Source organism: Musa acuminata, chromosome BXJ1-3 (assembly GCF_036884655.1).
Source record: "Musa acuminata AAA Group cultivar baxijiao chromosome BXJ1-3, Cavendish_Baxijiao_AAA, whole genome shotgun sequence".
In the NCBI taxonomy this organism is placed as follows: Eukaryota; Viridiplantae; Streptophyta; class Magnoliopsida; order Zingiberales; family Musaceae; genus Musa; species Musa acuminata.
Window position 1 is genome coordinate 3,842,501 of NC_088329.1, and position 27,717 is coordinate 3,870,217.

General features: G+C 39.9%; 7 protein-coding genes across 7 annotated transcripts; 4 read left to right on the top strand and 3 right to left on the bottom strand.

Annotated features, from left to right (window-relative positions):
• Window positions 1-972: 972 nt before the first annotated feature.
• LOC135617469 (inositol-tetrakisphosphate 1-kinase 1-like) lies at window positions 973-2,213 on the top strand. The gene is made up of 2 exons (XM_065117691.1): window positions 973-1,098; window positions 1,173-2,213. Exon 2 carries the CDS (start codon window positions 1,227-1,229, stop codon window positions 2,211-2,213), a length of 987 nt encoding a protein of 328 aa, XP_064973763.1. The 5' UTR covers window positions 973-1,098; window positions 1,173-1,226.
• A 303-nt stretch (window positions 2,214-2,516) lies between these two features.
• On the bottom strand, window positions 2,517-5,436 carry LOC135617463 (heat stress transcription factor A-1-like). The gene is made up of 2 exons (XM_065117683.1): window positions 4,801-5,436; window positions 2,517-3,852 (listed from the first exon to the last, which is right to left on the bottom strand). The coding sequence occupies exons 1-2, from the start codon at window positions 5,059-5,061 to the stop codon at window positions 2,749-2,751; spliced, it is 1,365 nt and encodes a 454-aa protein (XP_064973755.1). The 5' UTR covers window positions 5,062-5,436; the 3' UTR covers window positions 2,517-2,748.
• Window positions 5,437-5,889: 453 nt separating this feature from the next.
• Window positions 5,890-8,391, bottom strand: LOC135617472 (chaperone protein dnaJ 16-like). Its single transcript, XM_065117697.1, has 7 exons — window positions 8,314-8,391; window positions 7,268-7,354; window positions 7,052-7,160; window positions 6,807-6,955; window positions 6,659-6,712; window positions 6,326-6,569; window positions 5,890-6,227 (listed from the first exon to the last, which is right to left on the bottom strand). Exons 1-6 carry the CDS (start codon window positions 8,374-8,376, stop codon window positions 6,333-6,335), a joined length of 699 nt encoding a protein of 232 aa, XP_064973769.1. The 5' UTR covers window positions 8,377-8,391; the 3' UTR covers window positions 5,890-6,227; window positions 6,326-6,332.
• Window positions 8,392-8,780: 389 nt separating this feature from the next.
• On the top strand, window positions 8,781-9,314 carry LOC135635965 (inositol-tetrakisphosphate 1-kinase 5-like). Its single transcript, XM_065147450.1, has 2 exons — window positions 8,781-9,146; window positions 9,249-9,314. Exons 1-2 carry the CDS (start codon window positions 8,781-8,783, stop codon window positions 9,312-9,314), a joined length of 432 nt encoding a protein of 143 aa, XP_065003522.1.
• A 3,904-nt stretch (window positions 9,315-13,218) lies between these two features.
• On the top strand, window positions 13,219-14,376 carry LOC135635968 (uncharacterized). Its single transcript, XM_065147456.1, has one exon. The coding sequence runs from the start codon at window positions 13,219-13,221 to the stop codon at window positions 14,374-14,376; it is 1,158 nt and encodes a 385-aa protein (XP_065003528.1).
• A 4,184-nt stretch (window positions 14,377-18,560) lies between these two features.
• On the top strand, window positions 18,561-20,205 carry LOC135636591 (cyclin-D2-1-like). Its single transcript, XM_065148406.1, has 6 exons — window positions 18,561-18,897; window positions 19,000-19,086; window positions 19,224-19,319; window positions 19,390-19,591; window positions 19,662-19,792; window positions 19,901-20,205. Exons 1-6 carry the CDS (start codon window positions 18,646-18,648, stop codon window positions 20,054-20,056), a joined length of 924 nt encoding a protein of 307 aa, XP_065004478.1. The 5' UTR covers window positions 18,561-18,645; the 3' UTR covers window positions 20,057-20,205.
• A 3,421-nt stretch (window positions 20,206-23,626) lies between these two features.
• Window positions 23,627-24,661, bottom strand: LOC135636594 (uncharacterized). Its single transcript, XM_065148416.1, has 3 exons — window positions 24,268-24,661; window positions 24,026-24,186; window positions 23,627-23,882 (listed from the first exon to the last, which is right to left on the bottom strand). The coding sequence occupies exons 1-3, from the start codon at window positions 24,530-24,532 to the stop codon at window positions 23,778-23,780; spliced, it is 531 nt and encodes a 176-aa protein (XP_065004488.1). The 5' UTR covers window positions 24,533-24,661; the 3' UTR covers window positions 23,627-23,777.
• Window positions 24,662-27,717: the final 3,056 nt, after the last annotated feature.

The window sequence follows — 27,717 nt, forward strand, 5'->3', positions numbered from 1 at the left end:
TTCTCGTTTATCATGATAAGGAAGACAATCACAAGCTTCATTCTTATCTAAGGTATAAAAAAATACTTTAAACCCAACACAAGGAATTTCTTTTAAACTACTTGAACCCACGTTTGAGGACCTCATTTTACTAACTAAAACATTAGAGTGATGAAACTCCTTTCGACCTTGATCTTTGTGTAGGTGATATCTCGAGAGCATAGTATTTTCATCTCCAGATGATGATATTTTTATTACAGGAGCTCAGTATTTCTATCTAAGAGAAATCTTGAATATTCCTACAAACATGAGTAGTATTTCTATCTAAGAGAAATCTTGAATATTCCTACAAACATGAGTTGGGATCATATCACGTTAGTTAACTAAGACGTCAATTATATTTTACTCTAGCAGATAGTTTAGTTAATATTAAAATAAATAATGATATTAGAGGGATAGAAAGAGAAATAAGAAATAGAGTAAAAGAATCTTAGTGATATATATTGGATAAAGCCTAAGCTTCTTAGTTGAGTTGGTATCCAGTCTAATGCATGTTAATCCTAATCAGTTTCACGTAAACTCATCATTATTATATAATGATGAGTAACTCTTGAACATATAGATTGGGTTCCAAAATTTTTCGTGGGTTATCCATCCACCAAAATATAAGTCTACTATGTCACCAAGAGATTTGGAATTAGTAATTATCGTGACAAATGATTGATACCCAGGCCATTGCAAGTGTCATTCCTTTGAATTTGGTATCATAACCGTAACTGACACAAAGTAACTGACCCAACCGGTTGAAGATGTTGTGGTGGCTACTCAAAATAACTGACCGAAATCATAACCGTAAAGTAATTGACAAGAAATGTCAGTTAGTAACTGACCGAACCGTCCGAACTAATTCATAACTAACTCAGTTACTTAGTAGAAAATCTAATTCATAAGTAACGGACCGCAATCATAACCGTAAAGTGTACCAATCGATCTCGTAGCTACTGGTTATGTTATATTTAATTCGCTTGCTTATTTGGATCACTTAGTACAGCAAACATTCTCAGATGTCATAAATTTGTCAGGCAATTCTTGGTCGCTTCACTTCATGTTCTGCTCTTGGTAATCGATGATTTCGGTTCAAGAAGCGTAGATTCCAATCGATGTGTTCTTCTAAAATGCGGTTTGTTTGGCAGGCAATCGGAGACTGAGGAGGAATTCGACGAGTTTCCAGGGATTAAGAGGTCGGCATGGCGGAAAACCCTCGGAGATTCACAGTAGGTTACGCACTCGCTCCCAAGAAGCAGAAGAGCTTCATCCAGCCCTCGCTCGTCGACCTCTCACGCAAGCGGGGCGTCGATCTCGTTCCCATCGACACCACTCGGCCGCTCGCCGAACAGGGACCCTTTGATTGCGTGCTCCACAAGCTCCACGGCGAGGACTGGAAGGCCCAGCTTGACGGTTTCGCCACCAAGAACCCTGGCGTCCCCATCGTCGACCCTCCCCTCGCCATCACGCGCCTCCACAACCGCATCTCGATGCTCCAGGTCGTCTCCGAGCTCAAGATTCCCCAGCAGAGGGAGACCTTTGGGATCCCAAGCCAGCTCGTGGTCTATGATTCCGGTACGCTCAACTCCAACGTCGTCGAGGCCCTCCGCTTACCCATCATTGCGAAGCCCCTGGTAGCCGATGGCAGCGCCAAGTCTCATAAGATGTCCCTGGTCTTCCACCGGGAAGACCTCCTAAAGCTCAAACCGCCGCTGGTGCTGCAGGAGTTTGTGAACCATGGCGGGGTCATATTCAAGGTGTATGTGGTGGGGGATTACGTGCAGTGCGTGAAGAGGAAGTCCCTCCCGGATGTCACCGAAGAGGAGTTGGAGAGTTCCGAGGGATCGGTGACCTTCTCTCAGGTGTCAAACATGACGACACAGGTCTCGTCGAAGGCAGAGTATTACATGCAACTGGATGAGGCGGAGTTGCCGCCATTGAGCTTTGTCACGGAGATAGCGAGGGGTTTGAGGCGGGCGTTGGGACTCCGCCTCTTCAATTTTGACGTCCTCAGGGATGTTAAGGTCGGCACCCATTACCTTGTGATCGACATTAACTACTTCCCTGGGTTTGCGAAAATGCCATCGTATGAGGGAGTTCTAACGGATTTCTTCTGGAACATCGTTCATGAGAAGGAAGTAAAAGAGGCCGGAGGCTCCGCCACCGGCAACGACGACAAAGAAGCGTAAGCGTTCGGTTGGCAGTCACCGCAAGGTCACAGTAGATACGGAGACTGTTGAATGATGCCTTGACGATGATCCGACCATTGGCTGCAATAAGTAGGTTGAGCAAGAATTAGTTCATTTTGGTTCTTACATTGACGATGTACATCCTTCATTCTGTGGCAAGAATTAGTCACATCTGCTGCTAACATGCGTCTTCTCGACAATTACAAGTGTATACTCTGAGGTTCCATTCAAAAGAATAGCACATGAAATTTGCAATTTCCCGAGCTTCTTACTATCTTTCCTTCGTTTTCTCTTGGTTGATATTTGTTGTGCTCTGCTTCGGACTTCCAATCATGTAACTTCCTTTTGGAGATTCTCAATCAGCAAGCAACTGCAGGATATTAGGGTCACAACTGCTTTTAGGTTTTAATGGAAGATGGTAGCATCTCAAAGAATTACTTGACAACAGGTAGAACAGATGTCGTATGATGACGAATCGTATGTGGTATCTATCCTATCCAAGGTTGCAGTAGCCCTGAGATACGTAAATACTATACTAAATCATGATGTTTGATGAAAGAAGCTCCATCTGTTCTGTAAGATGATCCATGTGTTGGGAGTTGTTCAGTAATCCCCCCTCTGTGCTTTTCTCAATCTCCTGTATGCTGGACTGGACATCGTCTGTGTCACCTGACAGAGAGCTAGGCGTGAAGAACTGCTCCCAAAATGCATCAACTATGCCGGGGAGTTTCTCTTCATCATCAGGAAAGTTAATATCAGTATGTGCCGAAAAGTCATCTATCTCGATAGGCACAGGCACTGCCGGATTCTCAACTCCAAGTAGCTCGGACAAATCGGAAATGCTTAAATCAGTAGGAGAAGGAGCAATGTCCGATAACACTCCTATGCCGGTCAGTTCACCTGTTTCCATCGTTTTTGCTACTGCTGCAGAAGACTGATCAAAACCAGAGCTGGCAGGCACGTATGAAACTCTAGAATCTGAAGGGACCTCCGACAGTGTAACACGAGAAGTACTTTCAAATGCTTCATACAAAGACTGGATGTTCTGTCTCGAAAGATCATCGGAATTGGCCGAAGATTCTATCCTAGGAGATGTGTTCATCTTGAGTATCTGCCTCAGCATTGCTCTGGCTGCTTCGTTGATCAGTGACTGATACTTCACTTTCCGACCATCGGAGGTACCTCCTTGGTTCGGCAGCCTTCGCTTTTTGTTAACTCCATGTATGCGTAAGTTGCGATCACTCTGCTGCAAAAACTGTGTAAAGAAGGCAGGGTTCCGCATGGCCTTCGCCAGGAACGACGTCATTTGCTGTTGCCGTTGTTCCATGCCCTGAAGGCGTTTGACAAATGTCTCTAACTGATCATCCGCGGCTAGCTGCTGTTGCCGCAGCCTGACGAGCTCCTGTTTGAGTACATTCTTGTCTCTTTTTAGCCCCTCGATGTCTTCCTCCAACCCAAACTTGCCTACCTCGACACATGCCGCAACAGAAGAATTCTGTGGTGGAGTCTGCTCTGGTTGGCTACGGGCATGTGACTGACACGGTTTCCGCCTGTTTATAGCCTTCAAGAGTTGCTTTTGACCTCTTAGAAATCCCTCATTTGCGAACTCCCAGCGATCAGGATCAACTTTCTTGAAACCCTGCACATAAATCCCTCTTCAGCCAAGCACTTGTTTGACATCTTTCACCTCAACAAAGCACACATGTTCTTCGACCAAGTTAGGCTTAATAAAGTCATATACGAGTGGAAGAATCTCAATCTTGAAGGTAAAGATTCCATACAAAGAAGCTCCGGTTTAATACTTCAAACAGAGTCAATTCATGGCTAAAGCTAAAGCTATTCTGAAAACTGTCTCTTGATACCAATCATGGGACTTGACTTAATTGTTTATTTAGAAGAAAAGAAGTAAAAGGAAATGACCCTCCTATCATGGAATTCTCCAAGAGAATTGGCCTTCCAAGAGTTAACATCACAGATTAGTTCATCAAACTATTTGTAGCCTTATTGCATAAAGGACAAAGCAATTATCCATCTCTCACATCAATTTCTGCTAAATCCTCTTCTTTGTTTCTTTCTTCTAGTTTTCATTCTGAGTTCTACAACTCTTGTAGGTTGTAGTTCTAAATTTAGAACTGTTGATTTGGACCAATTTTGACTTTCATGAAACAATCACTTAATCAAACAAAATGTAGTAGAATTTTAGTGAGAAAACTCCGTAACAATTCCTATGCATCAAAAGTTCAAACTCTGTATAGAACTAGAACCATTACCTAGCTCATCATCGACACTCTCGATCATTTTCATGACTTCAAAGTGACAGAGGTCACAGGATATCGTCGATGCCGGACGGGTTTGAAGATTAATCTACTATGCTTTTCCTAATTTAGAGGACAATGTCTTGCGATCAACCTCTAATGGCACCAATGTTTGGGATTCTTTTGTCCTACCATGTCCCTAGGTATTATCCATCGACCCTCACCGATTGAAACGAGGAACTGCAACTACCGAAAAATTGGATTGGAAATGACAGAATAACGTGAATCAAACATAAATTAATCAAAGTAAACAGAGGACGGAAGGGCGTTACGTAGGTATTAAGCTGCCGCACGAAGCTAGAGAAATTGCTGTGCTTGAAGTACTTGGGCAGGAGATGCCGAGCGAAGTCCGCCGTGTTCCACACCACGAAGCTGTTATTCCCGGCTCCCCACGAAACGATCGCGTCGGTCGCCAGATCATCCACCACGTCGTACGTCTTGCTGAGGAACGGCGGCGGCGCACTCCCGTTCATCCCGGGGATCGCACCCGCCGTCGCCGCCACCGCTTCTCCATCTCCCCCGCATTTCTCCATCGCTCCTCCGCCCTCCTCGATGCGATCTAGCGGGCGGAAACAGATGTCGGAGATGAGATCGGAGTTCAGGGCTCATCATCCGATCGCACGAGAAGGTAAAGCCATCGTAGGGCTCCGTCCTCCTCTCTCGTTCCTTGTCGAACTGCCCCGGCGCTGTCTTTGAGCAACAAAGATATCTCAATGAATGGTGAGATAGCATCGGATGGTGATCGTACCGCTCACATTCAAAATGACGGATGGACCCACATGCTTAAAGGCGCGGTCCATGTCACCGGACGGTTCCGGTGCACGAATTGGATGACACCAATCGAAAGTTTAATTGGAGAGGTTCCGCGTACGTCATCGTAAAAGATGATTCCTTAATTAGCCCGCGACGACACCGACGTCTTTCCTTCGCAATGAATCAAAATACTATTATGTCCCCACACATTGTAAAAATTACCTCGATCACCAACGGTATGACACTATAATAAGTAAAAGGGCCCCACGTGTGCGGTTACGGGGGAGTCTGCTGTCGTGGAACGAACGAGCAATTTTGGTATTTCCCACCCGCCGTCGCTTCCCCGCCTAAACGGGAAGAGATGGGATTGGAGTACATCGTGGGCCCGATGCTGTGGCCCGGGTGGAGATGCTAGTTGACCTCCCGAATTATCTCACGTAGCAACGCTGGCCGTTGGATTAAGACCGGCAGTGCTGCACGTGAGAGCCGAGTGATCCTTTTTGCTTCAATGTATTGATTCGAATCAATCACTCTGTAATGTTGGCCGAGCAAAGGTCGTGTCAATTGTATCGTCAAATTTCAACATGACTTATTGCATTACCATCGCGGATCATGAAACGGGAAATAATCATAAATGATGTGTCATCTTACCACAATACTCTTAAAAAAGTAAAAGAATTTGATTTGACGTGGGCTACAAAATAAACGAAGTCCCTTATGTACATAAAGGCACTACTGCTCCATTCTAAAGCTGCAAGAGAGCCCAGAAGACTAATCATGAACATTAATCTAGATTGCTTGGATACTTGGCTGTTTGAACATTGATAATCTGTGGGCAAACAAATGATGAGAGAGCAAAAGAGAAATAAGATTAGAACAAAATATGTTTTTGGGAGGCTTCTGGTACGGATCCTCGAGAATGTTTGGGATACTCGAAGGATAAAACCTACGCAACACCGAGAAAAGGATAAGGAAAACTAAGCACAAAGGCATGGAATCGAAGTGAGACAATGTACATTGACATAACTTAAAACAGTTGCTCACCATGTAATCAACACGCCTTCCTTTTGTCCACCTTCAAGTGAATCTTAAACCATTTCTTCCGCCTTGTCCGGTCCCTAGACTTCTTTTCATCCTTTGGCTTCTTTTCTGTCGTTGGGCACTCTTCGTCACTTTTGGACCCATTGAAGGGACTGCTGATCTTGCTGCTACTTGAGTTTCTTTTTAAAGGTGAAATGGTGGTGTAGGAGGCATGAATAGTGTTCCTTTCCTTGAGCAGCTCATCGATCTGTAGCAGAAAATAATAACATATTTAGATCACAATATAAGCAGTTAAGAAATGGGGCTTTGCTCAGCAGTGTCAAATGGTGAACTCACTGCTTGCATTTCCTGTGCATACTTGTTGGTCATCTCTGTGAATCGGGCCAACACCTGTCAATCTCAGCATAGAGAAGCAGACTCGGATGAGCAAATGTCACCAAAAGTAAGTCACTGTAGTAGCACCATCCAGGATATGCATACAAACCTCTCTATATTCTGTCTCAAACTTAGACAACTCAGCCCTTTTGGTTAATATCTTTGCCTCCACATCCCGCAGTTTCTCCTTTTCCGCTGAAAACTGTTCGGCACACATAACTTCTATTGTGTAGTTGACACTTTTGAAGAAGTTGTCACCTTCAAAATTTTATTCAACAAGAATATGTAAGATATTAGCTGCAAAGCTCTATGTTAAGAAGTCAGTCAAATATATTGTGTAAATATACAACTTACCGTAGACAGCAAATACATGGGTGCCTGCTTTCAGTTCATTTACTTCACATGCTTGAAACCCATCCAATTTCTTGAAGAATTTAGCATCAGGATCTTTAGCAATCGCTATCTGGAGGTAAGAAACATAGGTAACCAAATAAAAGTGCATCATTCAGTAACAATCACCTTGTTTGGTTACAGAGTCACTTGCACAGAATTTAAACCAGTTAACCTCACCGAATGGCTTTGATCAAACCGATACACAGGAAAGCAAAGAAAGAACATTCCAGCAGAAGTAACCCTTCCGGTTTTAGTGCTGTCTTCCTGCACCAGTCTGGTTGTCAGATGAATATATCACAAGCTAAATGTGATCACCTAAAATATAAACCACACAATTAAGGAAACGATAACAAGATGGCAAGAATACGAGGAGAATTACAGAGGGAGGAAATAGTTGCAACACAGTTTTTTCAATTTTAAACAATTATTAGCTGATCCACAATATATACTATCTGCAAGAGGAAATGTTGGAACTTCTGAGAACCTCACAATTTGCATACCTCAAGCTCTAAAATATTGAGATCAGGATCAACCAATAGAGATTAGGTATTTGGGATTGGTTTAAAATCAAACCAATAGTCAAAAGATTAATATAGTTTTCATATCAGTTACATTAATCAAAACTCTGAAACGCCATATTAGAGATAATGCAGCAGTTGATTTCAGTACAAGCAAATATTGTTAATTTAAGCTGATGGACACTGATCCATATTAGGATTTATTTCTCTCATCCTGGCTGCATCCAACATAATAATTGGTAACTATCACTTGCTAAGGTCAAGTTAAATACATGACTCTCCCCAAGCCCGCATAGGTAGGAACCTCATGCAACATGCTGTCCTTTGTAAATCATGGAGCTACACATAAACAAGTAGGAAGTAAGATATTGTTCTTTCGTACACCAGATATCACACAAGGGCATCTGCTTTCTCTGTTAAAGCAACAGATTTTGATAATAAAAAGCATAAACAACAAAAGTTTGAGCTAAAAAATATGTACCGGTGATTGGAGGAGACACAACTGAAACATATTGGATGCCAGACAAAGATAAAGGACACAAATAACAGAGATGATAAAGTAAAAGAAAAAGAATGCTATGTTGAACTCTCCACATGGTTGCATATGATCTCTTTTAGAACTAATCAAACAGTCGATACAACAAAAGAAAATTAACAAGAGGCAATATACTATTGTTAATAAATTCACCAACATGATATGCTTACTTGTAATGCAAGACTGAGTCCACCATTTTCTTCCTGCTCGAAGTACAATAGCTGCAAATACATTACAAAAAATATAGTAAGAATAAAATTCCAATTCCTTAAAAGACACAATAAAATAGTAGAAGTAACCATCATCAATAAATTCCTAAAAAATAGTTCAACCCGCATAGCGCAAGCAAATAATCCATGAAGAGACAACTGGCTACCAATGCATATACATAGTTAGAGGTAAATTAACCTGGAACTTAAGTGAAGATGCATGGATTTGTTTTAACCTCTGTTCTGTTATGCGTCTTAGATGCTAGACTTATAATTGGATCCCTAAGGTAATGACAAGTCAAGATCTTAGATGATTTCGGTTCAAGAAGCGTAGATTCCAATCGATGTGTTCTAAAATGCGGTTTGTTTGGCAGGCAATCGGAGAATGAGGAGGAATTCGACGAGTTTCCAGGGATTCCGAGGTCGGCATGGCGGAAAACACTCGGAGACTCACAGTAGGTTACGCACTCGCTCCCAAGAAGCAGAAGAGCTTCATCCAGCCCTCGCTCGTCGACCTCTCACGCAAGCGGGGCGTAGATCTCGTTCCCATCGACACCACTCGGCCGCTCGCCGAACAGGGACCCTTTGATTGCGTGCTCCACAAGCTCCACGGCGAGGACTGGAAGGCCCAGCTTGACGGTTTCGCCACCAAGAACCCTGGCGTCCCCATCGTCGACCCTCCCCTCGCCATCACGCGCCTCCACAACCGCATCTCGATGCTCCAGGTCGTCTCCGAGCTGGACATCGTCAATGTAACCTCAGAGTATACACTTGTAATTGTCCAGAAGACGCATGTTAGCAGCAGATGTGACTAATTCTTGCCACAGAATGAAGGATGTACATCGTCAATGTAAGAACCAAAATGAACTAATTCTTGCTCAACCTACTTATTGCAGCCAATGGTCGGATCATCGTCAAGGCATCATTCAACTGTCTCCGTATCTTCTGTCACCTTGCGGTGACTGCCAACCGAACGCTTACGCTTCTTTGTCGTCGTTGCCGGTGGCGGAGCCTCCGGCCTCTTTTCCTTCCTTCTCGTGAACGATGTTCCAGAAGAAATCCGTTAGAACTCCCTCATACGATGGCATTTTCGCAAACCCATGGAAGTAGTTAATGTCGATCACAAGGTAATGGGTGTGGAGGCGCGTGATGGCGAGGGGAGGGTCGACGATGGGGACGCCAGGGTTCTTGGTGGCGAAACCGTCAAGCTGGGCCTTCCAGTCCTCGCCGTGGAGCTTGTGGAGCAGGCAATCAAAGGGTCCCTGTTCGGCGAGCGGCCGAGTGGTGTCGATGGGAACGAGATCGACGCCCCGCTTGCGTGAGAGGTCGACGAGCGAGGGCTGGATGAAGCTCTTCTGCTTCTTGGGAGCGAGTGCGTAACCTACTGTGAATCTCCGAGTGTTTTCCGCCATGCCGACCTCGGAATCCCTGGAAACTCGTCGAATTCCTCCTCAGTCTCCGATTGCCTGCCAAACAAACCGCATTTTAGAACACATCGATTGGAATCTACGCTTCTTGAACCGAAATCATCGATTACCAAGAGCAGAACATGAAGTGAAGCGACCAAGAATTAGGGGTTATTACCCGGTTCTCGCGCTCCCAACACCGCGAAGATAACAGAAGAGAGAAGGCAGTTAGCGAGAGAAACGGAAGGGGGGAGGGAAGCAAGAAGTGAGGGCTGGGGGCTTCATTTATAGCTCGACAAGTTGGCGTTGCAATCACTCGCGGTGCGTTCACGGCCCCTGATGGCGAAACCCCGCGGTGGGGATGTTTCTCCACGGACGGTGACAAGAACCCGGTCGCTCACTGCCTCACGCAGCGTGATGGCGAAAGTTGTTGCGGAATGCGGCGCTGGGCCACATGGCATGACGGGGCACTACCCAGAGTCGCGATCTCGGACGCGAAACGTGAGCTCTCCATCCGACGGCTGAGATCGCCCGCTGGAAAACCAACGGCTCAGAGACCGCCAGCTCGAAGCGACGAGTGGCTAACGAGCAGTGAAGCGTGGCCGCCACGGAGCCATCCGTTGTCGCTTTAACGGACGTCGAAGAAGATAGCCGAGTAAGCATTTACTGGGTTTAGCAGACCGGAAGTCCCAATTATCGGCAACCAACGGCGTCCAATCTCAACAGTGATTCTCCCCCTCGTCGGCAGCTTAATCCTCCCCCACCGTCGCCGCCTCTCCATTCCTTCCCTCTCGCCATCCAATCCGCCTTCTCGTGCGATCTTGTCGGCGATTAGTAGCTGAAGGGTTCCTCGTGATGAGGGATGTGAAAGGATCCTTGGAGCACAGCATTGGACGGAGAGCGGAGCGGAGCCCCACAAGGTACGCCTCTTCCGCGCCCCATCGCCGTCCGGATCGGTTCGTCTTGTTCATGCTTGATAAGAACAAGACTCGTGCTTGTGATCGGGTCGGGGATTCTTGCACTCCACTTGTTTAGATCGGCTTAAGAATGATCACCGATGGAAACATTCTTCATCCAAATTGAACTTAGATTTTCTAGCAACTATGACATAAAGATGCATGGTTTTTCTTTGATGATATTTGATATTAAATTCCGCAACATAATTCGAATAGAAGAGTATTGGATTTTAGGGCTTTGTGTGTGTGTTTAAGTACAATAGATTAATTCCATTCTGGATTCTAATTCAAAAACACCCTAATTCAAAAATCAATCTTGTTGATCCCATTTAATTGTTAAAAAGTTCCAATTAATGTCATCGGTCTCGATTGATTTATAATTGATCTTGTAGATCAGTCAGAGGTTCGACTATACTGGGAAAACACAATTTTAGCCTGTGATGTCAAAGGCAATGTGAAGGATAAAACTTTATTTTATTTAGTGATTTCTCTCGAATAAGATTGTCGTGGCTTCTGAGAGATTGTTCTCTTGTGGCTTTCAATTTCTCATACGTCTTAGAGGGACCATTACATTTTTTCCAAAAAAGCATTCAATTTATATATTTACAGGTATAAAAGCATTTAGTCACCTTTTTGGTTTCATCTCTTAATAAATATTTGCACTCAACTCAATTAATATTTCATTTATTTGTTTTTTCATAGTTAAAAAAAAGTACCAAATAATAACCAAACCAAAGAGCTTTGTCCAGTTGTCAAAAGCCTTACTGAATTAGCATATCTGGTTTTATTGTTCCATGAATTGACAATTTCATCGAATCTGCTAACAAAGTTACATAGCTACAAGGCTTTTCTCATGTGATTGGGAGCTATATTTTTGCTACATGCGAATTAAATATAACATAATCAGTACCTATGAGATCGATAGGTACACTTTACGGTTTTGATTTCGGTCAGTTACTTATGAATTAGATTTTCTACTAAGTAACTGAAATGTCAGTTACTTATGAATTAGTTCGGACGGTTCGGTCAGTTACTAACTGACATTTCTTGTCAGTTTCTTTACGGTTATGATTTCTGTCAGTTACTTTGAGTAGCCACCACAACATCTTCAACCGGTTGGGTCAGTTACGGTTATGATACCAAATTCAAAGGAATGACACTTGCAATGGCCTGGGTATCAATCATTTGTCACGATAATTACTACTTCCAAATCTCTTGGTGACATAGTAAACTTATATTTTGGTGGATGGATAACCCACGAAAAATTTTGGAACCCAATCTGTATGTCCAAGAGTTACTTATATTAAATTACAACTAATATATCAATAAAAACACGTAAAATATATTTATTGTCTTTACCTAGTAATATGATTTATGATGTCTATGCTTCATAAATATAACAAATAATATATTTATTAAAATTTAAAATTAAAGTAGATATTTTTTAAAAATATTATTTTTAGTGTTCTACGAAATGTTTGTTAAGTATGCATATGCATTAATGTTTACTTTAAACATATTTTGTAGCGAAAATATATGGTCTTTCGGTGAAACAAGCCTAAGACTATATATGTATGTATGTATGTATGTGTGTGTATGTACTTATATATATAAGTATACATATATATACATATATATATATATATGTATATGTATATATATATGTATATGTATATATATATATATATGTATATGTATATATATATATATATATGTATATGTATATATATATATATATGTATATATATATACATATACATATATATATATATACATACATATATATATATGTATGTATGTATGTATGTATGTATGTATGTATACATACATATATGTATATGTATATATATATACATACACAAATATATATATATATATATATATATATTCAAAATATATATTTTCTTAAATGTTCTCCATTTAAGAAATAAACATTCAAATAGTTTGAATTTTATACGAGTTATAGTGTTTTTCCAATATGGATACAGTCTTTAAACATGCTTTCAAAAATATTATAACTCTATTACAAAATAAAAAAAATAGGAAAACTAAACTGAAAAATATGAATGAATACTTATGATTCCTTTACTAGGTATAGGAATCAACCTCATAAAATAAATTTATACTAAGTTACTGTGTTTTCAGCAATACTAAGAAAACACTGTAACATAGTAAAAAAAAAAAACTATTGTTGGGGGTAGGAAAAAGGAGAAAAAAAAATTAAGTAGGTGAAGATATAATTTGAAATTAGAGTAAGTAAGGGTGTTGTTAGAAAAATATGAAAAAATAATAAAGAGTTTTTTTTTTTCTGGAAAATCTCCCATTTCCATATAATGTGTCCTCCTTAAACATGGCATTCGGTCCTCAAAGCATTTCTCTCATTCAAACAAGGATAGTTGGAGTTTGGTACCTTAGTACTATGAGATTCCAAATCTTTCTGGCTTTACAAATATCCTTCCCTCTTACTCTACATAAAGGGAGAGTCATAGTCCACCTTCCCTTCCATGGCTTATATGCTCAAGAACACCAGGAGTATCGACTTCGTGGGTCGGGAGAAGCTCCGGAAAAGATGTCCCCTTCATGATGATTTGATTGCCGAGATCCTCTCCTACCTCCCGGCGAAGACCTTCGTTAGGCTCCTCTCTGTTTGCAAGACCTTCCACCAATTGTCGTTCGACTACCATTTCCACCTTTTGCAGTCACACCACAACACGACCATCTCCGGCTTCTTAGTCGAGTATCATGGCACCAACCTATCCCTCCTCAAAGTTGACCCCTGCACCGGCGTGCCCAAAAGCAGCCTCGAATTTCTTAGGAATAGCAACGCCACAATCCTCGGGTCTGCCGGTGGCCTCATCTTCGTCTTGCATGGGAACGAGGGATCGTCCGATGCTACTACTAGTAGCATATTTGTCTACAACCCAGCTCGTAGAACTCGGTGTCGTCTCCCCACCCCATCGGGCGTGCGTTTGATGGGTAGCATCGCGGTGAAGTTCACGGACGATAGTGACGTGGTGACGGAAGACTACAAGCTGGTCTACCTCTCACCGACCTGGGAATGGAGCTTGTTGTACCACTGCCGGGTCTACGACTCAGCGACTAGGGCATGGACGATGGACAAGAAGCTCAACTTGGGGGCGAGGGAACTAAACTACAAGCATCCGGTGGTCTGCGGAGATGTTGTATTCTGGGCATCAGACTGGCGTTCGCGCACGAAGGTTGACCCGTACGTCGTCGCCTTCGATGTGAGAGAGGAGTGCACACAAATCATCCATCTACCGAAAGAAGCAGCCATCTGCTGCGACGACACAATTGGGATAGCTAAGTGGGAGGGGAACTCGTTGTGCCTGATCCATTACCGCATGCTTTCTTGTGGGTTCACTCTGTGGCTGCTGAGGAAGGCGAGAGACGGTGCGACAGGATGGGTGAAGGCAAATGAGATAAGCTTGGCCGAGATGGGGCTCAAGAATAGATGCTTCGTAAGCTCCGTTATGCTGTGTGAGGTGGCAAAGACGGTGCTACTTGTTTTCACCATCACTAACAAGGCATACAGCTACGATTTGAAGGATGGAGAACTCAGAAACCTGGGATTGTGTTACCCCAGGTTGATCCCTTACTCTAATACGCTTCGGCCATGCGGCCAGCAAGAGGAGCTGTTGTGAGCAATCTGAAGAAGACTTTTCCTTTTCCCTCTTTTTCTGCTTCTGCTATATAATAGTATCATATCCTCGGATCAACCTTTTATTGAGTAATGTGCAAAGATATATGAATGTAATTACTGAGATTTATGAGAGAGATGAAGATTTATACACTCAGTTCAAAAGAATCACACACCGTCTTAAAATTTTAAATTATATAATAATGATGAGTTTACGTGAAACTGATTAGGATTAACATGCATTAGACTGGATACCAACTCAACTAAGAAGCTTAGGCTTTATCCAATATATATCACTCAGATTCTTTTACTCTATTTCTTATTCTCTTTCTATCCCTCTAATATCATTATTTATTTTAATATTAACTAAACTATCTACTAGAGTAAAATATCATTCACGTCTTAGTTAACTAACGTGATATGATCCCAACTCATGTTTGTAGGAATATTCAAGATTTCTCTTAGACGGAAATACTGAGCTCCTGTAATGAAAATATCATCATCTGGAGATGAAAATACTATGCTCTCGAGGTATCACATACACAAAGATCAAGGTCGAAAGGAGTTTCATCACTCTAATGCTTTAGTTAGTAATATGAGGTCCTGGTTTAAAGTATTTTTTTATACCTTAGATAAGAATGAAGCTTGTGATTGTCTTCCTTATCATGATAAATGAGAAGAAGATTTTTATTTTCTTGCTTTGAATCTTCCTCACATAGATAATGATGACTTGGATCTCACGTGGTAATCACATGTTAGCCGATAATAGATTCACTATCATATATCTTTTTCTCATTTGCAAGAACAAGCTAAATAATGGTGACCACATAATTCTATTTTCATTTGGTTACGACGAACGTCTAGCATATTTTCTCTATCATTATTTAGGAAATCGAAAGTTATTGTATAGAAGTCATCCCGATAGAGTTACAACCTTTTAGACGTAAAAATTGTCTTACATTTCTCTCAACCTGATTAAAAAAATACTTTAGGCATCCAAGTCATTGACGAAAATAAACAATAATAGCTAGAAAGACATAATTTATTAGAGAGTTCCTACCAACTTGGAATAGACAATTATCCTTCCAATTATAAGTTATTATTGAATTTATTAAATTTTGCAATCAAAATCAGCATTAGGCATTTTATGGGGAGCAATCATGCTCCTCCTTGTATATACGAGAAAAATTTCCTTCTTTAATATTTAATTGTCTCTACATTTCATCTCTTATATTTTTTCTAGTAAATCTATAAAAAAATTTAGATTTATTAACATTATATCTTAATATTTTTAGATTCTCATACCTTTGGAATGTCTCAAATTTGGTTCCAAAAAATTTCTTGGTAGGTCTAAAAGAGAAGAATATCATTAGCAATAGTAAGATGATAAATATTAAATTTATGCTTCAAATTGATGAGAGATAATTGTCCATCATCATACGAACATGATTTAGCATTTAAGTTACGACTCGGACAACAACGATATAAATATAATGGAAAAAGGTTCCCCTTGTTTAATACCTCTCTTATGTCTAAAATCATTAATGATACAAACATATTAAGCCATGATATACAAGTTTGAATCTAAGAGATAAATAGGTTGGGAAAATTGAGGAAAGAGTTATAGATAATATTTTGGCTAGTTATGTCTAAAATCATTAATGATACAAACATATTAAGCCATGATATAAATAAGTTGGGGAAATTGAGGAAAGAGTTCTAAAACATGGCTGAATGCTTTCTAAGATAATTTATCATAATTTTTTTCAATATCAATTTTAATCAACAGCACTTTTATCCTTGGATTTATAGATAATATTTTGGAGATAATTTGAGGAAGAAATTTTTTTATACAATTGGTTAAGAACTTAGGAAGAATCTTATAGTTTATATTGCAGAATAATATTGGTTAAAAACCACTTATTGAGTTTAGGAGTCTTAGATCTAAGAAAGTTAAAAAAAAAGTTTTAACCCAATCAGCATGAAACATACACTTATCATAGAAATGATGAAAAACTATAATCATTTGGTCCACTATGGTACCTCATGTCCTATAAAAGAATTCAACCATTTTACCAAATCTCATGGACCTCAAAACATTCCAAATAAACTTTGCGTTGATTTGAGGAAAATATTTATTTTAATTAATTATATATTTTAAATTGAGCACCAAATACAAAATATCAATCATTCAAGACAATGTTCTTTAATTTCAATAAAACTAGAAAGCTATAGTGTGGTGTGAGAGTACATGGATTTGTTACGCTGTGCGATACACATATATACTATAACGTATGGTGTAGAAATGTATATATGTATTATGATGTGTGATATAAGAGTGCTTGTATATACTATGATGTATAGTTTAAAACCGCATGTATATATTATGACTTGCAATATGGAGATGCACGTATAGGTCAGGATAATGTGTAGTGTAAGAATGCATATATATATATATATATATATATATATATATATATATATATATATATATATATATATATATATATATATATATATATATATATATGTTATGATATGGAGGAGTATAGGAGGCCAAGTATATATTATGTTTCTTATATGTGCGTATAAATATTTTAAATTATTTTAAAATAAAAGTTTACTTATTTATTATACTATATAGTATGGTTATGCTTGTTAAAGAAGTCATAGGAATGTCTTATATCGATGGTTTTGAAATATTATATACATGATATAATATATACTCACCTAAATAAAACCATAGAGGTTTATACCAATCGAGTGATTACTCATTATAGATATCATTTTATAGATACGGATACTAATACTCTATCTAAGTGATTGGGCAGGAAGTGAGCACGTGCGAGTTTATACTAATGCTCAAATATAGACGATAACTTATGAATATTTTTATGTGTATAAATTTTGGATATATTATATATATATATATGTATTATTAGATGTTATAATTATGTACTAGTATCAAAATCATTATATAAATTTTTTTTATTATTTTATTTAATAAATTAATATATTTTACTTTTAAAATTATCCTTTTTTTTTGTTATAATTCATATTTTAGTTATACATGCAACATATAAATAGAACTAGGATTAGTATTTTACACAATCATCATGCCCGGAAGAAGTGACAATGATTCACTCAACCATCATGGCAGAATTCTACAGTAATTATCATGATATTTAAAAAATAAGCTTGATTACTCCTTCTAATTCACAATAATCTATTTTCCTTATATTTTGAGAGTATTGGATTCACGGAAGTCCTTATTACTATGAGATAATGATCATTGGTCCCTTAAATATGATGGAAGAGAAGGGGATGTCTCCTGTCTATGTATACATATTTAATGTGTTTCTGCAGGCAAAGATAACACGATGAGATCAGACTTCTCCTTTTCCTCTCCTGTAAATTACGACTCCCATGCCTCTTTGTACCTCAAGCCTGACACCATCTCAAGGCAAGCCACAAGCAACTAAGATTTGTCTGATTCCCATATATAAAACTGAGATTTGTCTGCTGCATTAAAGACTGATAAGACACTACTTAGCTTTGTCAGTTTGACCATTGCCTGAAGCTGTTTACACCACAGAGTTGTTTATCATCTATCCAACCATTCGCCCAAGGCAGTAGAAACTGTTGTGTTAGATACTTGCACCACAAAACCATTGCCTCTGCCAGCATTTGTAGCCACTTGTCCTTCTTTACCATGAACGCTCTGATGATTCTTTGTAGAGAGGAGTGGTAAAAGTTATTTGATGAGAATTCCATCTCTCATTCTATCGTTATATAATTGGAATCAGATCGGGTCCGATCATTATGATTTGAGAAGATAAAGCTGGATAAGTGACAGTGTCTGTGGGTCACATTTTTAGATCCGTAGATCTCTGCATGAGGGTCTCTGATGGTGTTTTGGATGCTTGCTAATTGATGTGACCAACTCAACAGATTCTTCCTTTCATGTCCATCATCGTCATGTTACAAATCGAAAAGATTAAGCTATCTTATCTCGATTCTTTGTGCCTATTTCCACACTTCGCAGCGTTACATGAGTAGCAGAGAGAGAGAGAGAGAGAGAGATATGCTCATAGCACTGTGCGAAGCCACACTCACTTCTTTTCTCTCTCCACTTATCTTTCTGGTATCATATAAATATAACCTCAACGGATGGTGCTCCGAGTTCCATTTCAGACAATACCATCCCTCTCCCTCTCTCTCTCTCTGTGGAGGAAGGAGATGGAGAAGCTATGAAGATTCATGTTAAGAGACCATGCAGCTCACACACTACAAAGACTTGGGCTCCTGCAGCGACCTGCTGTGCGACGAGGACGCCAGCGAGCTGGCGGACGACTCGCCGGATCGATCCAGGGATGCCGAGTTCCCGGACGACTCGGACGAGTCCATCGCCGGGTTCATAGAGGGCGAGGCGGACTACACGCCCGGGTTCGACTACCCGGCTCGGTTCCGGTCCAACTCGCTCGACTCGACCTCCCGCCGGGAGGCAGTCGCCTGGATTCTCAAGGTGGGAATCCGCTGGCGCACGTTAGACCCCAGATGCCTGTCTTTTCTACCTTGCGCTCCTCCGCTCTGACGGACGTCAAACATTTCGTTTGTTTCTTTTCAGGTGAGTGCATACTACCGTTTTCAAGATCTAACGCCGTACCTCGCCGTCAACTACATGGACCGGTTCCTTGCTTCTCACCGTTTACCGGTAAGTTGATCACACCGTTCCGAACTCCCCATCACCGTCCGATCGTCATCGGATGGTTGTCGAAATGCTGTGAGCTTCTATAACGGAAATGTCCTGCATTTGACTCGTAAGAGATTGGTTGCATTCCGTTGCTGCAGCAAAATGTGTGGGCTCTGCAACTCTTATCAGTGGCTTCCCTGTCGCTGGCTGCAAAGATGGAGGAGACATTAGTGCCTACCCTTTTGGATTTGCAGGTACTTGACCTCTAATCACTGTTGCAGTCTTCACTTCCATGTACGTCTTTAGCTTTGAGATGTTGATTAGATTGAAGGCGCCGAGTTCGTCTTCGAGCCTCGAACGATACGAAGGATGGAGCTGCTTGTGCTCGGCGCCTTGGGCTGGAGGCTTCGATCTGTAACGCCCTTCACTTACATGGATTTTTTCGCCTGCAAACTCGATCCATCAGGGAAATCTGCAACGTATTTGATTTCATGTGCCTCGAGCATTATATTAGCAACATTGCATGGTAACACCCAATGTCTTCTTTTCTTCTTCTTCTTCTTCTTCTTCTCGGACTGAAACATGCAATGTCTCAGATATCGAGTTCTTGAGTCACTGCCCATCGTCGCTTGCTGCAGCAGCCATTATTCGTGCAGCTGAGGATGTTGCAGATCTAGCTTTGATCGATGCAGGGATTGCAGTGTCATGGTGCATTGGACTAACCGAGGTAATCTCAAAGCTAATATTTCATGCTGAAGATAAAAGTTCTTTACTCTAAGCCAATGGTGAGTGGTGTTGTGAAGAAGCCATGAGATGCCTGTGCATGTTTTCGTAGGATGGGATTGGCAACTGCTACAGATTGATGCGAAGAGTTGCAGAGGGTGCTATGTTGAAGAACCCTCTGGTCAACATGGGGTCAAGGGTCTCACCTGCTTCTCTCCCCCCTGCTAAAAGAAGAAGAAAGATGAGCATAGGTGGGAGGATAAGCTAAGCTTTCTTATTGGTCTTTGTTCAGATTCCTCAGTATTTAGAGAGGAGATTAGGTTTTATTCAACAGTGTGTGTAGGATTTGGCTATTTGTGAAAGCCATGATTGAATGCAGAGAGTTGCAGATTCCCAATGGAGGGGGATCTGCCATTCTTCTTCTTTATGGTGGAGTGTGTGCTTGTTGTTAGTGGAAGCGAGTGGGGGCTATTGACATCAATGCCTGCATTCAGTGAGCCAGATGGTGTGTCTTTTTAGGGTCAATCGGAAGAAATGAGATGACACTCAATTCGAGCAGCTTCAACTCTCAAAACGTTCCACAGCTTTCTGGTCAACCGGTCAACATTCTCCCTAACCTCATCAATGTGTCTTCCATGGACACATGCTATGTTTTCTTATTGTATTGATTCACCTTAGTTTATGTTGTGTGATTCGAGTGTCACGCATAGCAGTCAAAAGATGAGACAGCTATCAGATTTCAGGCTGCACCTCTTTAAATAAGAAGTATTCAAATAGACTCTTCTGTGCTTTAAGATTGTCCATGCAAATTAAAATACAATCAGAGATTTTATATTGGTTCATACAATTGCATGCATACTATCCTCAATGAGATGTATAATCCTCCTCTCTCTCTCTCTCTCTCTCTCTCTCTCTCTCTCTCTCTCTAACAATATACATTAGCTGCAGGATGAGAAACTCCATTTGCCACCCTAATCAGCACAACCAGCTTTCCTCCTTGATATCAGTAAGTAATCATGTTTGAGTTGACCATTGGTCATATCCAACTCAGTGACCACTAAAAGAAGAGTTAGAGGTGGTCAAAAGATACGGATCACTTCAACATAATTAAACTAGTTCAAATAATCCAAACTATCAAATGTTTCAGCCACCAAATTCAACTCAGAACTGCACTCAATCTTGGATGGAAGAACATGCAGTTCCCATGTCTTGTGTTATTTCTTCTCCTTCAACAAAGCCTGAATCTTCTCTTTTGAGGTGTGAGAAAGATGATCTGAGACAATCCAGGGTGTGATCATGATGGTAGTGGATGAGAGAAGCACAACCAAGGGAGAGTCATTTGCCCAACAAGCGCACAGCTTTTGCTCTCTTCAATTCACTTGTGCTCGAAAGGAGAATGCTTTGTTGCACAGGTGGCCTCAGGTTTGATTGGAACATGCCCACCCTCCTACATTTACGGCAGTCTTAGTTCCTGTCCTGCTGCTAACAAATCTATTTTGGTCATGGGACCTTTGCCAGTGTGTTCACGAGCTTCAAAGCTGCTCTCATGGCAAGGTTGCTTGCAGGTTGCAGCTGCCATCAATTTGCTGATGGTGCTCAGTCAGTAGGGTGATACAAATGAACCCAATTTGCAGAGTCTTCAAGTCATTATGATGCAAGCAATAAAACAGGATATAATTCAACAGAGAAATCAGAGAAACCAATCCCCTTAAAATCTCCATTTTGTTGAATCTCTATTGTAGTTGAACTCATGCAATAGATCATGTCTGAATTGCCATAGAGAGCAGCATTCATCTTAAAAGCAAAGCAAAAAAAACCCAAATGCAGAATTCCAGATCATGTCTGAAAAGCAGTACTATCAGAGAATTTATTTGTCCAGTGAGAGAATCTGCCTTTGTATGATAAACTGTGTCATTGATTCCTGATTAATCTTGATGCTGAACCAGGAAAAAGCATGGAAGGATCTCTTACTTCTATGTACTGAGCAGCACAGAGTGTCAAGTAACAGAGAGAAGCATCCAATGTGGATGCTTCTCTTTTCACCTCCTTCTTTATCCGCTTTGCTTTCACCATCTCACACGCTCTCTCTCTCTCTTTTACCTCAGCGAGACAACCAATGAATAAGCCCAAAAGCCGAAGACCCTTCACCTCCCACACCAAAAGGAAAAGAGTGTCGGAGCATGAAATGTCCAAATGTGCTGCCTCTTTACCACTTTTCACTCTCAATGGATCTTTGCTCAAAGATGGCCATCAGCTCACTGGGTTGCAGCTTTTGGCTCTGATTCTTTTGGTTGCAAGATCTAGCTCATTGTTCTTCTTTTTCCCTTTTGTTGGGTAAACAATGGTTGGATCATGTTGTTGATGTTGAGCAATGGAGACAAAAGTTAGAATGATATCGGAATATAAAGATACAGTTTGATGTTCCTTTTTGAGATGATTCTCCACAGATAGAGTTTGCTATAGATCGAGTCTTTTCCTAAAAACTTAATCTTATCAAGAAATATGAGTTCGGGTCCTAAGTCTATCTCTCTATTTCATCTGAAGCTTAATATTTTGTATAATGTTTTCTCTCAAATTTATCTTGCATCATATACTTGGATTCAGCTTCATGTACCAAATCTAATTCCACCTGTGAATGAGGCACATTAGATTCTTTCTTGCATTAACAATAATAACCATAATCCACACCTTGCACACATATTTCTTCAAACTATTCAAACAAGTTTGTAGGAGCTCCATTAGTTGGAACTATAATTCTTTGTGTCTACTTTCGAATCAAGCAAGATGGGGATAAAGTTCTTGTGCTCAATCATCAGGAGCCACCACCTACTCAGCTTTTCTGTGGTTTCATGGTGGTATGCATATGCAAATGCCAAAAACACTTTGATGAGCAAAAGTTTAAAGATCATGCATATTTAACTTCAAGCTCAAGAACAAAAGCAATTCACTAGGATTTTATTCCAACATCACAAAGGTTCTAGCAATGGCAGTGCAAAGTAATCTTGATCCAAGCATGATATGTGAACATACTTGGGAAAGCTGTAAGTTAGAATCATGTTATGCTCATGGAATCTGGAATAGCAACCTGCAGTGAAAGTTTAAGAATCAAAATCTTGTCTATGATATCCCTTGATCTGAATCAGTATCCATGATACAGGAGCACCTGCTATGAACAGAGCTACAACACTTCACAAGGCCTGGCCTTTAATTCACTTTGGATCTTCTATAGATTTTACTTCATCAAGTATAACCTAGTGATAAATAATTTTTTTTATTTTCATTAAGGATTTTTTTTTTCTTCAACTATAACAGATTCTAAAATGAATCAATTGCTGAGAAGGAACAAAGCAGCAGGTAGATCTAGTTGATACCATCTTTCCCTTTTCTTTTCTTTTGTTACAGATTTGACAAAAGTCATAAGTCCTTAGGGAATGTATTAGATGAAAGCAATCATTCTTTGAGGATTGATGTTCTTCAGACCAGAACAATCTTGCTTCATGATTTATATATATTACATTTCTGCAGTAGATTTATCCTTGATTATTTTGTCTGGGATATGCTTTTCATCCATGGCTGCTAAATCATTGAAATCATGGGAGCATGATTTTGCAATTTGAGGAACATGAAGTTCCTTTACAGAAATATCATCTCTCATTTAGGTGAAGAATTATGCCAACAAGGAAAGAGAATATATATATATATATATATATATATATATATATTGAGGATGTTAGGTCATGTTGTTCCTAAGATTTCCACTGCAAATGCTGTTGCAAGTCAACCAAGTTTGCAGTAAATTTGATTGCATGCCTAAACTTTGGCATGGAAGATGTGGCTGTAAAGCTAATGCACAGATCATAAGATTGAGATCAGCTTGTCTATCATGAATTCCAATACCATCAGAACACAAACCACTTGAAGAATCATATGAAACATCTCATCTCATGTTCTGAGATCAGAGAGGAAAGCCTTTTCACATCACTGATCGATCAGCTTCCAGTTTCTGCAATGATCTGCAGTGAAGGGCGCCAATGTCGAGGCCTCGCTGCTGACTGCTTGCTGGTCTTATGTCCATCCCTCTCCTGCTTTGCTACCTGAAAAATTCCATTACTGCGATCACTCTGCTACTGATTCATCTCGATGTATGGAGAAGAAAACATTCTATCATGAACTATACATTGTGCTCGAATTCTCTCCTCTAGCCTGATCGAATTGCCATTGAATGAACAGGATGTACCTGATCTGTGATTTCTGAGTCCTCCTTGTCTTCTCCATCTTTACGCACGTGAACGACCTCATCATCTGTTCCAATCCTCTGTTGCTGCTGTCTCTCCATCAGTTCAGCCTGTCTCTTCTTCATCTTCTCGATCTTCCTTGCCTGGATAGCCTTCATGACCTCTGAGTCAAAGAATTCAGATAAGAGATGTACTTGATTCGATCACTGTGACAAGCTTCGGAAGCTAAATGGTGATCAAGAACCTTGGGAGGTGATGAGCCGATACACTTGGCCGAGCAAGAGGGTGTCCGTGGCCTTGAGGAGCCTCACCCGGGTTAGCCGGAGGGTGCCGCCGCCGCTGCCGTCCAGCTTCTCCTCCGGGACGTAGAGGGTGATGAGGGCCACGTAATAGCCTGGGTTGTTCTTCATGACCTCCGACGCACTCGTGGGCCAATAGAGCCTCTCCGCTCTGCCTCCGGGGTGTTGGATCACCACCGCCGCTGCATCCGTCACCTGACAGTTCCCCATTCCTCCTCTTTGTCTCTTTGTTGGTGCTGATGGCGGTGGCCACGGCGATGAGAGTTATGGAAGACGAGGCTTCAGCCGGCTACAGTCGCCATTTGGTGGACGGTGTTGCTCGGAGTTGATGATGATACGGTGGAGGAGTGCGCGGTGTTATTATGGAGGAGAGGGTGACGGCGGGCCCAACGGAGCAATTCATTGGTTGATACGCTATCTGACACGTAGCATGATGTCTATGGGTCCCATACGCTTAGATTTTTAGGTATTTTATCAAAAAAATATATTAAAATTTCATTGAATGATGCCGACTGACTAATTGATTCTTATATGAGGATTTTTTTTATTAATTTGAGAAAATAATCTTTCGTCCTCCGCTAAGCGATAAGTGTTAGAAAAGTAAGCGCAATAAGAGAGTAGGAGGAAACGAGGCAAGAACAATCGGTGAAACGCAAAAAGATATTTTCATCTAGTTGATAATAAAGATGTGCTCCCAAAATAAAAATTAATTATGAGAGTGTTATTTGATAAAAGCCTAACAATAAATTTTTTTTTTTGGCACAATATCTTAGATTTTTATTAGCATACTTTTTGCTATTATATCATAGATGTCTTGTTATTGGAGTTCAACATTAATTTAGTTGAACCAAAATGATTGTCAACAAGATCTTGTAAGGGTTTGGATTATTTTTTCAGATAATTTTTTTTGTGACAAGTATCTCAAGTCATGCATGCATGAGTTTCTAATCATTTGAGGTTTCATATGAAAAAAAAAATGGATCTTAAATCATATGAAAAACTTTTATTTATAGAGTAGTGAGTAGAATATTCCTATAATATTTTTTTTTTTAATTATCTTCTCAAGCTATTATTGTTAGGTATTTGAATGATCCAAAAAAACTAATACATGATGATTTTTTACTTAAATTGGTATTATTCTACTGATTACGTAGATTAAAAAAATCAATAATTGATTAATTAATTTTTTTTAATCTTACATCAATATAAATCATTTATAGAATACATATAATATCATTATCATGTATAAATACATAATGTTTTAATGAACAATAACTACAAAACTTATGTTATTGGTTTGTGTGCATAATATCAAAATTTTATCCTAAGTAAATTAAAATATCTAATATTGTCATCCTCTTTTCCATCCAAACTTCTGCTACCACTACTATTAGCTTCAATTATCTAAATATTAGATTCAATATGGATAACACAATTAAAATCTTTATTATAACATCATAGCATACCACAAGTTTGAGTCTCATATTTGTCCATCTCAATTTTAGTTTCATATATCAATCTTAACATGGTTTGAACATAATAAAAATATGATGTTAAGGTTTAATATAGATTGAGTCATTTCTTTAAAAAATTATATATGTTAGTTTAAAATGAATGCAAAATAGCATTTAAGATGGAGCTATCATATTGTGAGGGCCAATTTTGAATCTTGTATATGGCAACAACAAGATGACATCCCCTTGTGTTCTTATCAGGTCAAACTTTGGAGGAGTGTGGAATCCATGGGCATCTGATCATTAGTTTTACAACTCCCCTCAGCAGTGTCATTGCCTTTGATATTTGCTCCCAAATCCAACCTCATGTTGGTAGAAGAAGAAACATAGTAGTGAAAGCTACAATCCCCCAAAGTTGGCAAGTTGGTAATGCCTTGACATGGAGTTTCATTTTGGATCAATACAATAGTGTGGTGCATCTCTTCTTTTCCTTTCTTTAAGAGAAAGTAAAGTGCTTACTTTAACTTGAACTTAGGTATGTATGATTAAATTATGATGAGAATCTATGTTTCTTTTAGCAGTCTAACAAAAGGGCTTGGCATTCCCACCTGCAAACCCCATGAACAACTCATTAAACATTCATCAATCATTAAGACAATCTCAGAAAAGTAGATTCAACCACCACCACTCCTACAATTTAGCATACAATATGTATCATCCTCCTTTTTATCTTGTACCTGAGCTGGAGCTGTTTGCACTGTTGGAAGGTGATCTCTTTCCACACCCCCAATTAAATGCCATTAATGACAGCATGTGAAGTGCTGGTGGTCAAGAACTGAGGGAGTGGTGGAGGGTGACCAGATGCACAATTCCAACCTCAAAAAGTTTGTGTCATGTGTTGGATTGCTATGGTCCAATCTTATTCTTCAGGGTTTGTAGTCTGATGCAAATAAATATACTGAGACTCATCCTGAACTGCAAGTCTGTAGATTTCCATACAGCCAATTTTAGAGGAGTTGTTGGTTTATATTAGATTAAGAACAGTTTAGATGTCACCTCTGGTGTACACACACATCAAACTCACTAAATACAATGAATCCTCTCCCACTGACATTGCACATTGAATACTTTTAATTTTATGCCACAGAATCATTTAGCATAGTAAAATGAGGGAACATCCAATATTTAACTGCTCCTTCCAATAGGTTGGTTTAATTCAGCATCATTGAATGGCCAACCAATTGTTCATCAATGCACTAAAGGTCTTAAGTGTCTTCATGGTGAACTACTTTTATCTAACCTTATGATGGGGTATATATTTAGGCTATTGAGTTCAAATCACAATGAGATGTTCTAAGGTTTTGATGTGACAGAAGTTATGATTGTTATTAGGTGTTGTCAACATGCATAGGTGCAGGGTGATCTATCCTCTCAATTTGACAGGGTTTCAGTAATAACAAGGGACACAAATCAATGACAGTGAACAATTAATTGTCTAACAATTAGCTGTGGAAGAATATGAGAATAAAGCCAATTTTGATTAAGAATAGTGGATCAGATAGACCCAAGGACTTACAAGCTCATGGCTTATCTGAATTCTCAGCTCAAATTATCTGCCATATGATCTCCTCAGAACTTACAAGCGTACAAGGAGCAACAGAACATATGGAAGAAAGAAAGAAGGAAAGAAAGAAGAAAAGCTTCCGGTTCCAACAATTTGGCAAATGCATTCACATTTATTCTAAACCAAATGATGGATGCTTAAAAAACCAATCAATGCAAGCGAAAAACCTTATTTTTTTCTGCAAGATATTTGATAGCTGCTTATTTGTAGGTAAGCAACACACACGCACAGAAATAGAGAATTATGATACTTCCTCCATTGTTATGTTCCAAAGAGTCAAGAAAAGGAAAACCAACTGTTCCAGTGAAGATGAAGTA